General features: G+C 48.0%; 1 protein-coding gene across 8 annotated transcripts in view; it reads right to left on the bottom strand.

The window, feature by feature from the left end:
* LOC119446683 (ubiquitin carboxyl-terminal hydrolase 32-like) overlaps positions 1 to 13,701 on the bottom strand; it is a 95,077-nt gene that overhangs the window by 24,988 nt on the left and 56,388 nt on the right. For 7 of the 8 annotated variants that reach the window (XM_049664332.1, XM_037711179.2, XM_037711183.2 and 4 more), the window contains 2 exons: positions 6,297 to 6,511; positions 2,226 to 2,429 (listed from right to left, as the gene is read on the bottom strand). In XM_049664332.1, the coding sequence (XP_049520289.1) occupies positions 2,226 to 2,429; positions 6,297 to 6,511 (419 nt within the window). The remainder of the gene's footprint in view (positions 1 to 2,225; positions 2,430 to 6,296; positions 6,512 to 13,701) is intronic. The other variant, XM_037711181.2, reaches the window with a different exon arrangement.

Below are 13,701 nucleotides of genomic sequence, written 5' to 3'. Positions count from 1 at the left end.
CGGTGAATTCAATCCTGACTAAAAGTCCCGGTTAGCGCCCATGCATTTCTAGGGGCCCAAGGTTTCATTACTTCTGTCCTAAAACTGGCCTTTGTCGGATAATTTAAACTTGCCCTGCACCTGACCAATATGGTGACCTCAATAGCGACCCCACCCCTTTAGTGGCAGCATGCCTCGGCGGAGCTTACGAGACAGCGAATCCACTGAACACACGTCATCTCGCATTGAAAATGCTATTTTCAGCCTGCCCTAGGAAAATTTTCAAGCAATAACGGTAGCTCATCATGTGTGATTATGGCACTTACTCCATTCAAATGCGAAAAATTTATTCTAACAAAGAAAATTGGGCCGAAAATTGCCTGCGCAATACAATCGGATACCAAACTAAAACTATCTTCCAGCACTCATATGCTTTAACACATAACATAGCTGTATTGTGGCAAAGCTGGCTTTATGAAACAGACCTCTTGTGCAACACATATTAGACATTTGGCCATTTTTCTTGCTAAGAAACGTCACTTCTACCACGACCGCTGGATTAAAAAAAAAAAAAAGTGCGGCCTGCCGTGTCAGGTGGGCTGCAATGGAAGCGAATGTCACAGCTGTAGTTGCATTCTCGGGCGCTTGGCCGGGCCGAATGGCGCTAGCTGACGGGGGTGGGATGCGTTGGCTTTCATGTGCATCCGCTTCCACGTGCGACGGTGTTCCAAGCGCGTTACACATTTTCTATGCCGGTCCCAGACAACAGCCCCCGACTGGTGGCGCTGCGGTGGATGACATCATGTTCGATGCACGCGGCAGGCTGCACTTTTTTTTTTTTTTTTTCATCCAGCGGCCATGCTTGTACATTAGTTTTCTACTATGAATCCACAGAAAGCGAGCACATGTTTGATTTGGAAAGTGTGTCAGAATCGGGCAAATGCAGTGAAATCTCGATATAACTTCAGCGAACCGCGGTAAATGGTTCGTTTTTCTGAAAAGTCATTATAGTGTGTGGGGATTGAGGTATGCACCGGCGCCATTGCGCAGGCTTCACCTGTTCTGCCGTCCCGCGCTTATCCCAGTCTGCTCCCAACCAGTTTCAGTGGTGGCGCTCCCCTCGTGGTGGTTTGCGGTGGGGCGGCGCGCTGACGTCACGATCGACCGCGTTCGGCTGTTGACAGCTGGGCATGGCTCTCTTATCTCCGGGACCAGCGCACGGTACGTACATGCTTTTCTGACGTCCGCTGACACCTTTGTGACTGGGACTTGAGCTGCGCACGGTGCCTTTGCCCGTGCGGGGAGCGCAGTACTTTGTGCCGATCCTTGTGGGGATTGAGGGAGGTGCTGGAACCATTGCTCGGGCTTCACCTGTTCTGCCGTCCCCTCGCCTTTCCCCGTCCGCTCCCAACCGGTTCAGCGGTGGCGCTCCAGTCGCGGTGGTTTGCGGTGAGGGCGGGGCGCTGACGTCACGATCGGCCGCGTTCGGCTGTTGACGGCTGGGCGTGGCTCTCTGATCTCCGGGACCAGTGCAGGGTACGTACATGTTTTTTTTGTCTGTAGTTTTCTCGGCATTAGCGTCTGTTTTGAGCGCATCACTCTTATTACACGGTGCTTCGGTGGTGTGTGGGGTCGAAATCTATGGCAAATAGCAACAGTGTGGGCTGAGAGCCAACAGCGACGTCTTCGTGGATAGCTCATATGGTGAAAACTTATGAACTGATGGGTTAATGGGAGGAATGGTTAATTTTGGGGGTTTCACTATAACGACTTTTCATAATAACAAACCATTTACCGCGGTCCCCAAAGATCGTTACATAGAGATTTCACTAACTAGCTATCACATGCAAATGAATTTACCCTGCAACAGCCATACATTCTCAGCTTTAATTTATGCTTGAGTTTATTAAAAGCAGCCAACAGAGCATAGTACGACACCTATTACCTTTTCATGTGGAGAAAGAAGAAAAAAAGGGCGAAGCAAAATTTAACCAGCACAACACTTTCACTACCATGTGAGGTGCCAAAACTTGCATTGTAAAGGGAACATATCTTCTACTTTCTAGAAAAGTTGTGCTAGAGGATGCGTTTTCAAAAAAGTAGATCCCAGAATAACAAATTTTTTTTTTCATGCTCACACGAAACTAGAAACAATAAAATTCCTTGCATCTATATTGCAGAGCTATGTGCCTTTGCTGCAAGACAGGTTCGAACTATAAGCGCTGTTCATCAGCACAGCAACTCACCATTTTACGGTGGTAAGCCACAACGAAATGCCGCCGAGGCAGGTCAGACAAGTCAGCTGCAGAGCAATTGCTTGTGAGGCTGGAGCTCATGCCAGATGGCATCTCTGGGTATGCCCCATTCCACGAGGCAAGAGCACTTCCCGATGATGTTGAACCTGGGGTGTCTGGTCGCTCAGGTGGGCCTTCGTTCCCCACCATCTGTCCCTGGTATGCGAATGACAGATGACCAGCCATCAGTTGGGGGCAGGCATGAGTGAAAGACTGAACTTGTGGCTAGAGCAGCGTTAGCTACTGGGGAATAAGAAAGAACTAAGAAAATAATCCCCATCACATTTTCCATACCAAACACTGAAGAATATAACCCACAAAAATTTATTGATACTAAGTGAATACAGAAGCACCACACACGTCAAGGCAAGATCCCATGCCAGGGCTAAAGGCATGTGCTATGGCAGTCTGCATTCCATCACGTGGGACAGACACCTAACGTCTCTGTGTACAGCGAACTTGATTGTTGACTCTGAAACCTGGAGGTGCTTGGTAGTGGCCCTGTTTATTTTGTGTCGTCACTTGTGATAGCCTGTACCTGCTGAACAAGCTCTGAATTCATTATTATATTTGGCCACCGGAAGTGTCTGTATATTTTTGCCATGGATTACGTGCCAATGTTAGAAGCCACAACCTCTTTCACAACTATGAAAATGAAAGACCCGACCACCCCCCCCCCCCCCCCATCCCATCCCAAGTGACCCAACCGAACTCAATGGTTATCTCCAAGCCGATGTCACCATTGGCTAAGATGACAACTGCATGCCTTTTAATTTCTTGTTTTAGACTGGAGTCCTAGCTTGTAACAAATATGCTAGGTAAGTGACATTGGCATTGACTGCAACAAAATTAGGTATCTGGACAGATATTCAAAACAATGGTGCCTATGGAAATCCGAAGTTGTTTCCTCAAATGTCTCATGCACCCAGTATATAGTATATTATACAGTGGAATCTCGATGATACGATCACGGCTAATACGAATTTCCGGATGATAAAAATTTTTCTGCGGTCCCAGCCGAGCCCCATTACTTTGCAACGTGTTAGAAAACGGTTGTTACGAATCGATTTTCGACCCACGTCGGTTGATACGAATAAACGCCGCCCCACCGACGGCCGCAAAACAGAACAGCGCGCAGTCACGTGCTTTCTCCCTTTCTCTTTTGCTGCGGAGGCGCGGACGCGACGCCGGACAACGCGGAGGCCGCGACTGGGCACGAAGAGTTCGAAGCGGTGGCGCTTTTGTTGCTTTTGTGCTTTTCCTCCTTTTCCGCGTGCCATCGGACGGAGTGGCTGCCGTGCTTCGGGCCGCGTTCTTTGAGTTTGCACCATTTTGCCTAGTCGCAGTGAGCTATATCTACCGAGATACGATCTCCGCTGATTCGCGCGGCCGTACGCCGAGGCGCGGGAGCCTCCGGCACGTAATCCACGGTGCAAGGCTGCGCTCGTTCAGTCTGGAGCTCCTCCGCTTCTCCCGCTAATCGCCGTATTTTTCTTGCCGTAGGAGCGCTTCCGCTTCGTCCAAAGTTTATTCGCCATTGTCGCTCCGTAACTAACCTGGGAGCTCTCAGTAATCCGAATTCTGTGTGTCAAGTGAAGACGCCGGCGTGGTTTACGAAGCAGACAACTAAGGTTGCCATCTTGCCCCTGCCAGGGCAGCAACCACTGGAGAGACGCCTTTTAGCACGGCAGCCAATCGGAGGCCCGCTTTCATCGGAGGTCCGTGTGACTACCTATCGCAGACCCGCGCTTCTTTTGCGTTTGTTACAAGATGGCGACGACGGACGAATTGAGAAGTGGAACGGCGAAACTTTGAGCTTTCGAACGATACCAAGATGGTGGCACTCGGTGGTGGGAAATACGAGATATGGCTCCGTGAACTGCGGTGATTTTGCGCGATTTAAAACTGTTTTCTCGCCCTTCGCAGTAACGAATTAAACTTTTTCGGGCACTTTTAGTGCGTTTTCAGCCAAACCATTTTGATGCAGCGTAGATTAGGCGTTGCAGATACCCAAACGCGTGGTTTTCAAAAATCTATTTTTCTCGCAATTTTCGCGATCTGATCCCTGCGTCCCCCCTTAAGTTAGCTAGTTTTAATTGTGTTTCGATGATACGAATTTCGGCTAATACGAATATTTTTCGTGACCCCGTGAGATTCGTATCATCGAGATTCCACTGTAATAGTTATTAGCAAAGCATGACGGCACTTAAACTCTGCAGGAGTGCATGTTGTGGTAGTTTACAATGCAGATGTCATCAAAACATCTTATTTCGAACTGGGCAGTGATGTGACGAGCAATAAGAGAATGCAACACACATGGAACAGCATCAGCAAAAATTTATTTGGCTTTAGATGATAAATATTTAGTGTCTTATTCAGTGTTGCAAGTAATTGATGCGTTTGTGCACCTTCAGTGCTTGTGGTGCAGAAATATGGTGTATATTTGCACAATTCTAATGCACTGCCAATTGATACGTTCTCTAGACTTTCATGGTCAGAAAAATTAAGTGCAATAAAGCGCAATCAGCTCCAGCTCTGTCCATATGGGCATGGCCATAGAGTTTCTCACTATAACACCTAGAGGGTAATCTGGCGCCACCGTCTATGCGAGTTTCTTAAAGGGCGATGTGTCGTCATGAGAATGACGGCATATGTGTCTGTGAGGCTTGTGTTGGCTGGCATTGTATGAAGCTTCGTCTAAAACGTGGATATGGCTACAAAAATAACCCGTTCTTAAAATAAAATCTACATAAAACGCTTTCATTCATGCATATTACATCTCTCAAGAAAGTTTACTCACCTACAATGCAGAATCAAGCTAAGAAAGGCAAGAACAGACGACAAGTTGTTCCGAAGCGAGCAAAAATCTTATCTGCCCTCCAACTTTAGCAGCCAACTGATACTTTTTACGTTTCATATAATTGTACATCCAATAGTAAGTCCTTAAAATTAAACAAAACATGTTTTTCTGTAATATAAAGCAGTTTTTTACGTGCTGTTTTAGCAGGAAATGAGTCATTGTGACAGACGGAACGGTGCTAGTGAGGCATGTCTTCAAGGCTTTCTGGCTCTCCGAGAACGTTGCCAATCTGAAGTCACAATATACCGGCATGGATACCTCAGCGCAGCAGTGCCGGTTTTCCATCTAGGATATAGTGGGAAACTCTATGGGCGTGGCGGCTGCCCATATGGGCAGAGCTAGAGCCAATTTGACCTATAACGGAGGGCTAATGGCCGATTTGGAATAAAAACAGATTGTAATAGTTATACGCTATACCAGCCCAGTCTGTGATGCTGTTAACACTGTTTCTTCATAGTATGTTTGCATGAATAATGCATATACTATTGTTTGAAAAAATGCGCAAGCTTGAATTGTGCAAATATGCTATCTAGTTGTCTAATTGACAAGTGTGAGTTTAGCTGTGCTCTCATACACTGTGTCCATGGCAGCAGGCATATGTGCTCCTAGTTGCTACAGGTTGTGGTAGTATGTCAATGCATCCTGTTGTATGTCAATGCAAGCTCTCACTCAAAAGGCAATTTTTCTCAGTCAAAAAATTCAAATCCATGATGTACAATTAAAACTTTTCTTTTTCGAACTCCCGGCAAAATCACAATAGATCAGAAGGCTGAAAGCCTACACAAGAAATTTCATGGGTTCCTCAGGAAGATTGCTAACAACCAATGTATAACTTTCAGAACTTGCATAACTGGACTGAGTATGGCTTGGAGATGCCACAGTGTCAAAGAACAGGCAGCAACAACAGCAGCGGCGGCACAAAAGGCAAGGAAGAAAATAAACAAAAAAGAGACGAGCAGCAGCAACAGCAGCAAGTGGGGGGCAGCGGGTGACAATGCCGAAAAACTGATGACCACAAAAAGGTGAAAGTGGAGGCGCTGGTACTACACACGCACAACCTGAAGGCATGTATGCAAGGAAGGTGTGCTCAAGGACAAGGCTGAGCGCAGAGGCGCACGCACACACAAGAGAGAGTCCGGCCTTGTTGTGGTGTCGGCACTTACGACCCTGCTTACGGCCCGGGGCCCACACCGGCTGCCACCCAGTCTGCTGCAGCAAAACAACCCCATGGTGGTCACCTGGCAAGAGGCAGAGGGGGCCTCCCCGGCACCCGCCAATGCATTGCCTATGTCCATGGGCGACCCACACAGCCCCAGGCCATCTCCTGACGGGACAGTGCCGTTCACCACAGGCTTGCTGCTGTGCGGCCCATTGGCACCTGCAGTACAGCATGCAGAAGGCCCTCAGTGAGCTGGGGAAAATAACATACTGTCAGCTACTAGAGCTGGAAGTGGCAAGCATCGCCACCAACACACAGAAAGCAATATGGGAACTACATAGGGAAACAAAGGTTTGCCAACCCTTGTGTTCAATGACCGAATATTTTTTTTTCTTGTTTTTTTTTTGTCACAATGGTGGGATGGCAGTGACAACCACAGCTTCACATTCATTCAATGAATGAATATGGCAATGTGGACCCCACTGCTTAGTTTCCGTAAAACGTTGGCGCCGCTATTGCTCTAATGCAGCACTCCACGCTCAGAGCATTTTGAGGGTCATCCCTATTAACCAGTGTGATGCCAAATACATGCAAATTAAAAAGATTGATGCCATTAAATAATCCATGCACTTGCCGGGATCGGAAGGCAAGTCCAAATTATCCAATTTTCTGAATTAATGAGGGTTGAAATAATGAGGCTTTACTGTACCATCAACAACTTTTCCCCAAAATTTCAGTTCGACGGCTGTATCATACTTGCAAACACCTCAGATCCCGTCCTTAGTAGCCCTGCCAGACTCATTCATGTAAATACAGTGAAGCTGACTTCCTGCCATCAACATGCAAGCAAATGAGTCACGCTAAGCAGCTCCAAAGTTTACAAGTCACGCTCCACTGAAAGCTGTGTCCTGCTGTGTGATGTGCTACACTTGTGTCTGGCAGTGCAATGTTGTGTTAAAACTAAAAAAGATTTACTGTGAAGACCATCTGCACTTTGTGGAGATGGAGGTATGCGCCGGCACCATTGCGCGGGCTTCACCTGCTCTGCCGTCTCCAAGCCGCTCCTGTTTGCTCGCAACTGGTTTCAGTAGTAGCGCTGACGTGATGAAGCGGATGTGTTCGGCTGCTGACTGCTGAGCATATGGCTCGCTTATCTCCGGGACCAGCGCAAGGTACGTACATGCTTTCTTCTCGTCTTTGCAACTAGGAATTGAGCTCGCAGCACGGAGCCTTTGCCTGTGCGTTGAGCTTATGCTGATCCTTTACTGATGCTAAGCCGAAGAGCGGTGCCAAATGCTCGCGCAAGGTCATACCATGCCGAGCTGCACTTGCCGAAGGCCCAAGCCGAAGGAGATTGCCCGAGCTCTCGCGAGTTGGCCCACTGGTTATCCCCAGAGCAAGTAGCATAGCCGCCGGGACTTTTCCCAGCGGCGTGTCCCAGCTTGAGCCTGTGCTCTTGCAGCGACGTGCTATAGGCGCCCGTGTCTGTATTTTCACCCTTGGTGCGGGATGGGACACCTTTGGTTCCCCACCGCCAGGGCGTTTGTGCAGTGCTGGTGTCACCGGAGACAATAAACGAGTTCCGTTATCTAAGGGCAATATTGTATCCTTGCGTGCGTCGCTCGGTAGCCCCTTGCGGCCTGAGCTCGCACGCAGAGGTGCTGGAGGCGATGGCTAATGCAGCCCTGTGGCTCACTAAGCTCGAACCCACGGTGGTCGGTACTTCTGCGAGACCCTAAGACCCCACAACTTCAGTGTAACTGATGCCATTCTTAAGCTTCCACACAATTCTGCTTATGAAAAAATTATCAAGAAGGCACATGTAATCTTCAAGCACTCTTGTTATGGATACAAAATTTTGTCCACAGCATGCAGAGTCTGGTGTTTGAAATGAATTTGTAGAACAATGCCACACAATTAAACCAGAAGTTTCTTCAGGAGAACAAGTCGAAATTTCCTGCAGCCTTCCATTCTACAATTCTTCTCAGCCCCTCTTGTGCATTGCCACAGGATAGTACAGTCGAATCTTGATAATTCGAATTAAAAGGACTTATTCTTGAAGTATTCGTGCACCATAGCACGATCCATGAACGGTGTGAGTCGTGAATATTGCGACGCGCAAGCACGCAGCAAGCGAGGACCACGAAACTGCCTAACACCTGACTACGCTCGCTTCCCAATAATGGCAGAAAACAAAACTTCAGGGAGCGGGCTAAGCTGGTGCTGGGCAGGCGTGCGCGGAGACCGTCGAAGGATGTGCGAGGAGGGCGGAAGGAATTTGGCCTCAGCAACTCTGCCGCTTCAGTGGCTCCCCTCACCCTCCCTGGTAACTCCCTCACCTTCGACTGTCTCCAGCACCAGCTTAGCCGCTCCTTGAAGTTTCGTTTTCTGCCGTTATCGGGACGAGAGCGTTTGCTGGCGTGGGCAGTTTGCCGGACTGGGCCTCCGCTGCTGGTTCAAGGTCAACACGTGACCAGAAAATAGATGAAGCAGAGAGAAGGGTTCACTGCCATTTTCTACGCGTGGCTGAGATGTAGGCATGTACACTCATGTTCCAGCGCAACACAGGAACGGTGACCTTGCCAGAGAGAGGGTGAAATTCCCGCCGCATTTTTTTTTTTAATTCTCGCTCGGCGTTAAGGGGTCAGAGCAATGCTAGTTCGAGGCGCCACCGCGTGATTTGGCGTGCTGCCGAGAGCATTGTCAGAGTGCGGCATGTTTGAATTAACCACTGGCAAATGCTTGCGCGTTCGAATTACCGGGCGTTTTTGCCCATTGGAATACACAAAACTATGACGGGACCACAGGGTCAGTTTGAATAAACCGGAAGTTCAAATTAAGAGTGTTCGAATTAACGAGATTCGACTGTATTTTGTGATGGTGACATTGCAGCATCGCATGAACCTGATTGAGACCATTGTTGAAAGCAAAGATGTTGCACCACTACATTAAGGTAAAGGGGTAGCTTATGTAACTTATGTTACCATTTTCAGCCAAAAAATGCCTAAACATCAAGATAAGTCGAACACAGTGCACAGAACACAGTGCTGGGACAGTAATCTTGATTATCATTTTTGGAGATACTTTCACTTTTGTGTGACAAAGCCCCCAGTGCGAGACCTCACTTGTGTGGCAGACATTTTGGCAGCCTACTTATCCAATCACTCTTCACTAAATGCGACAGTAATATCCCCAAATGTGACTGAACCAGAATACGTCCCCTGCTCATGAAACTGACTTAAAACCATTCAGCAACTTTTCTTGAATTTCCCACTGTTAGTTGTGACAATTTTTTTTCTTTTTGTGCACAAATGCTGCCCCCTTTGTTATTCACTTCACAGATGAGAAAATAAGCTTGTTTTCGTGGTAATACAAGTGCCAATTTTACAGTGTTTTGCCATTACGCTGGCCATTAAAGGTCATCAGTTGTCAAAAAGGGTATGGCCTTACTCCTATTAATGATGCATGCAGATGTGTACTATGATTAAAGGGGGCCTGAACCCCCCCCCTCGTGCTTGGCAAGAAAACCATTCCATGGCTAGTATATGCTGCTGTGAACATCTCAGCTAAGTTATGCAGTTGAGTGTGGTGAGTGGAGCTAGCATGTGCAGTGCAAGGTTACCGTTTTCTTAAACACCCTCTTTCAAACAGAGGGCTGCTCCTCATCCATTTTGAAACTGCCGGCGCCTTGCATATGTCGTTATATGCAAGATTTCCATAGATGGCTGCTATTGAGTGACAGCTGACATCTATCAAGGGTGTTTGGATCAGTGCGCTTGTTGCTACTGTTACTGTGTATATTTATTGATGCAGCTTACTAAACAGGCTGACGTAAGCAATAATCTGCGTTTCAAACTTCAATAAAAATCATGTAATTCCAGAAGAAACCGACTACCGTCTGTTTTCGCTCGGCCGTGCTCACTCATGTAGGAATGAAACTTTGACCACATTGCTTTTTTGGGTCTTGCTAATTTCAATTGGTTTTGAACACTCAACTAGCCTTGAACCACGCAACACTTAGACCACATGTACGGTTGCCAGCGTGTGCTCACTCCTGGCCTCTCCTGGCTAGATGCCTTGGTAGACATCGCTTCGTGTACAGCTACTGAGAGCGTTTCAAAATGCACAATTTGAATGTGGCTGCTACTCATCGATCAAGCTGGTATAGGACAAAGACTGTCTGCACAACGTAGCACGGCCAGACTGGAGCACATGAACACGAGCACACACTCTAGCCCTGTTGTGCACATAGCAAACGTTGCGCTATACTGGCTATATAAACTACAGTTAGCCACTACAGTGGCATGTAGGGGCGCAGCGTAGATAACGTGGCCACCACGGGGTGCTGCGACGAGCCTGCTTGCTGTAGCTCGTTGCGGCTTGCCGAGGAAAACCGGGTGTTCCAATTCGTCTCTGAGTGACATGGTTCCAGGTGCGTGTGTGAGTTGGCCTGAGCGCCAACATCTGGCTAGAACAGGTCGTCTGCTTCCCGAGTTGCACACCTTCAAAGCATGTCAACTGAAGCTTGTCGTGTTAGGAATCCTTTCAACGCAAGTCCGGAGTGCAACATCCATCGTTTAGCCGATGTGTGCACTGCCGGCGCATGAGCGAACATAAAGACTACGTTTGGCTCAACCCTCTAAAATTGTGCGATTACCAAAGAGATAAGTGTGAAAGGAAATGTGCTACTCATGCCACTCTGTGCGAGAAAACACCGTCAGGCATAGCTATCTAGTATACTGCAGCACAGCAAAGGATGAGACACCGAGAACTCAACTTTAAGTTAAAGGATAGCGTCCGAGTTTGGCACATTGTAAGTGCTAAAATCGGAAGTAGTGGCGTCTACATGAACATTCAAAATCACATTTGAACTGGGGGCCATGGTGATGTTCAGCAGTCGGAGCATTGTGAGCACTACCCCGCACCACCCCATAGCATTCGCAATGCAAGGAATTGAAGGAATGGAAGCACCGCAAAGAGGATCAAAGGCGATCTTTGATTGCCAATAACTCCGCTTTTGCTGAACGCACTGAAGTACGCATTGCTGCAAAGTATTTTTTAAAATAGTGTATTCTAACTTCAAATGCGTTATTTGACTTTTATAAAATGTATTGCTAGGGCCCGTTAAAGTGAAACCCCACACCATTAGCATAAGCAATGAACATTATTGGCGGCGGGAATGACCACCAGAAAGGAGCACCAGGTGATTGGAGTAAAAAGAAAAAATAGTCAAGTGCTATGTTATTTGGACACCCTAGAGCCTCAACACTAGGCAAAGCTAGGCTGAAGATTCCTGCTACTCCCTACTCTCTTTTGCATTTCAGTTAGGGTTGCACTCTGTGGGGTCTCCAGACGTGCTCTTGGGTCAAAGGAACGACAACACAGTAGTGCAAACAATCAAATGGGCATTTAATGCACCTTGTTACGAACGGCTAGCAGGGGAGCGACCTTCAACCGTCCTCTGCTTTCCTGCGACGAATCGTCTCCTGGAGTTCAAAATACGTCCCCCGGGAAAAGACCAGTGGCGACACCATGGTGAGATACGTTTCGACAAATATGTGGTTGCTGGATGCCACTTCATCGCCGACCTTGACGATGGAACCGAGAAACTCTTAAGAAAGTGCGTTCTACGCCGTTTCGTTATGGGTGCTGCTAGCCACCATGGCTGTTCGACAAACGAAGCAGTTAATTGCTGGGCCATCTCAGGAGTCAAGACTATGCAGATAGGGTCAAGCATGACACCTCCCGTCTATGAGCATCCCCTCTGTTCTCTGTGACAGTAAGCCCTGTGTGCCAAAGGCTACCTTTCGAAATGTGTTCAGGGAATAAAGGCGCCAGAGTGTTTATGCGCACCATCATCCTCAAGGCGGAGCCTTCGGCGACTTTGGACGCTCCGGTTGGAGGAAGGTGTGCCCGCAGGTTTCCCTGGCCTAGGGATCTAGGGAGGACAGAGCGCATTTAAGCAGACTTTTGCGGCTCATCTGAAGTGCTCGCCTAGAACAGTCTGCTCAGATGTAGTAGCGCTGACATGCTACAACGTACAGCGCTTCGTGCTCCGGCCAGCACATGCATTTCCTTGTTTTGTAAATAAGTTTGCCTCGCTTATGTAAATATACCTCTGGTACTGTTTACCTACCTCTAGAGGCTCGTACTCTTGAAGAACAAAGCAACTCTCATCAAGTCTGCTCAGACGACAGCGTGGACCCGCTAAGCTTCCGTGTGACGCACTGGTAGCGTAGGCCAGCTACTCGTTACGAGATGCACTGGCAACATAGGCTAGAGAGCGACCCACAGTTGATGCCAGACTCCGAGACCACGACCCCCGAAGCTTACAACCTTTCATACACTAATGCCTGCTAGCCTAATTACTACGCCGATGGGCATGCGACAAATCGAGGAGGTCCGAATCACCGCGACCGGATAGCGAGTGATTATGTTTGCCCGCATGCTAGACACCAACACCTAGTCATTCACGTGTACGGTCACGCGAACAGTGGCGTGTTCGAACGATCCATGTTAATCTATTCCGCTGTCGAACTCTTAAGCCTTCGAGGCGGTCCCGCGAGGTGGGCTGGCGCACGCGTGACATGTCCGCGCCTGGTCGCCAACCCCACGCCAAAGAGGATGCGATGCGCCTTCTCCCTTTAACGCCCAAGTAACCCCGGCGTTAGGTGGAGCTAGCCGCACAACACTAGCACCATCTCTCGTAATGCGCCGCAATAACCCCGATCGCCGCGGCCGTAAAGCCACGGGGCGAAGCCGGATTACAGGAAACGGGAGCCATGCGGGGAAAACAACATCAGGGGAGGCACGAGAGTTGCGCATCTCCACAACTCCTCACCTGTGCTTCTTTTAAGGGACACTAAAGGGAAAAATAATTTCTTCTTTATCAGTAGATTACCCTCCCACAATACCGAAAATACCACTCTTACCGCAAGAAGCTGCTTGGTAAGCCAGAAAGAAACAAAAAACACAGAGGCGAATGGCAACGCCACCTTGAAGTTCCCGCACCAGCTCACTGTGATGTCATGGATTTTGACAGCGTCTTCTAGATCTCAGTTAATTCTTTAGTGGTAAAGATTGCCTACATTGTGTTCTAACGGAGCCCAAGACTGAATATGGCAAGTTTCGCGAACTTTTACTGAGCCAACGCGGCCAAAATACGAAAAATTACTTAAGAAGTTGTGACGTCACATTAAAGTGCCAACGTATGGGTTTCCGTGTCAAATTAAAAAAAAAATAACTTTGAGCTTCATTTTCTCTTGCAATAATTGACCTATTGCAGTGTAATTAACGACAGCAGAGTTTTAAGAATACTTTATCAGTCTAAGTTGATTTATTGTTTTGCTATAGCGTCCCTTTAAACACTAGGAATGAGAACGCAACACCATTTTCTAGTAGCACTACAT

This window comes from Dermacentor silvarum, chromosome 3 (assembly GCF_013339745.2).
Source record: "Dermacentor silvarum isolate Dsil-2018 chromosome 3, BIME_Dsil_1.4, whole genome shotgun sequence".
In the NCBI taxonomy this organism is placed as follows: Eukaryota; Metazoa; Arthropoda; class Arachnida; order Ixodida; family Ixodidae; genus Dermacentor; species Dermacentor silvarum.
This window is presented reverse-complemented; position numbering and strand designations above follow the sequence as displayed.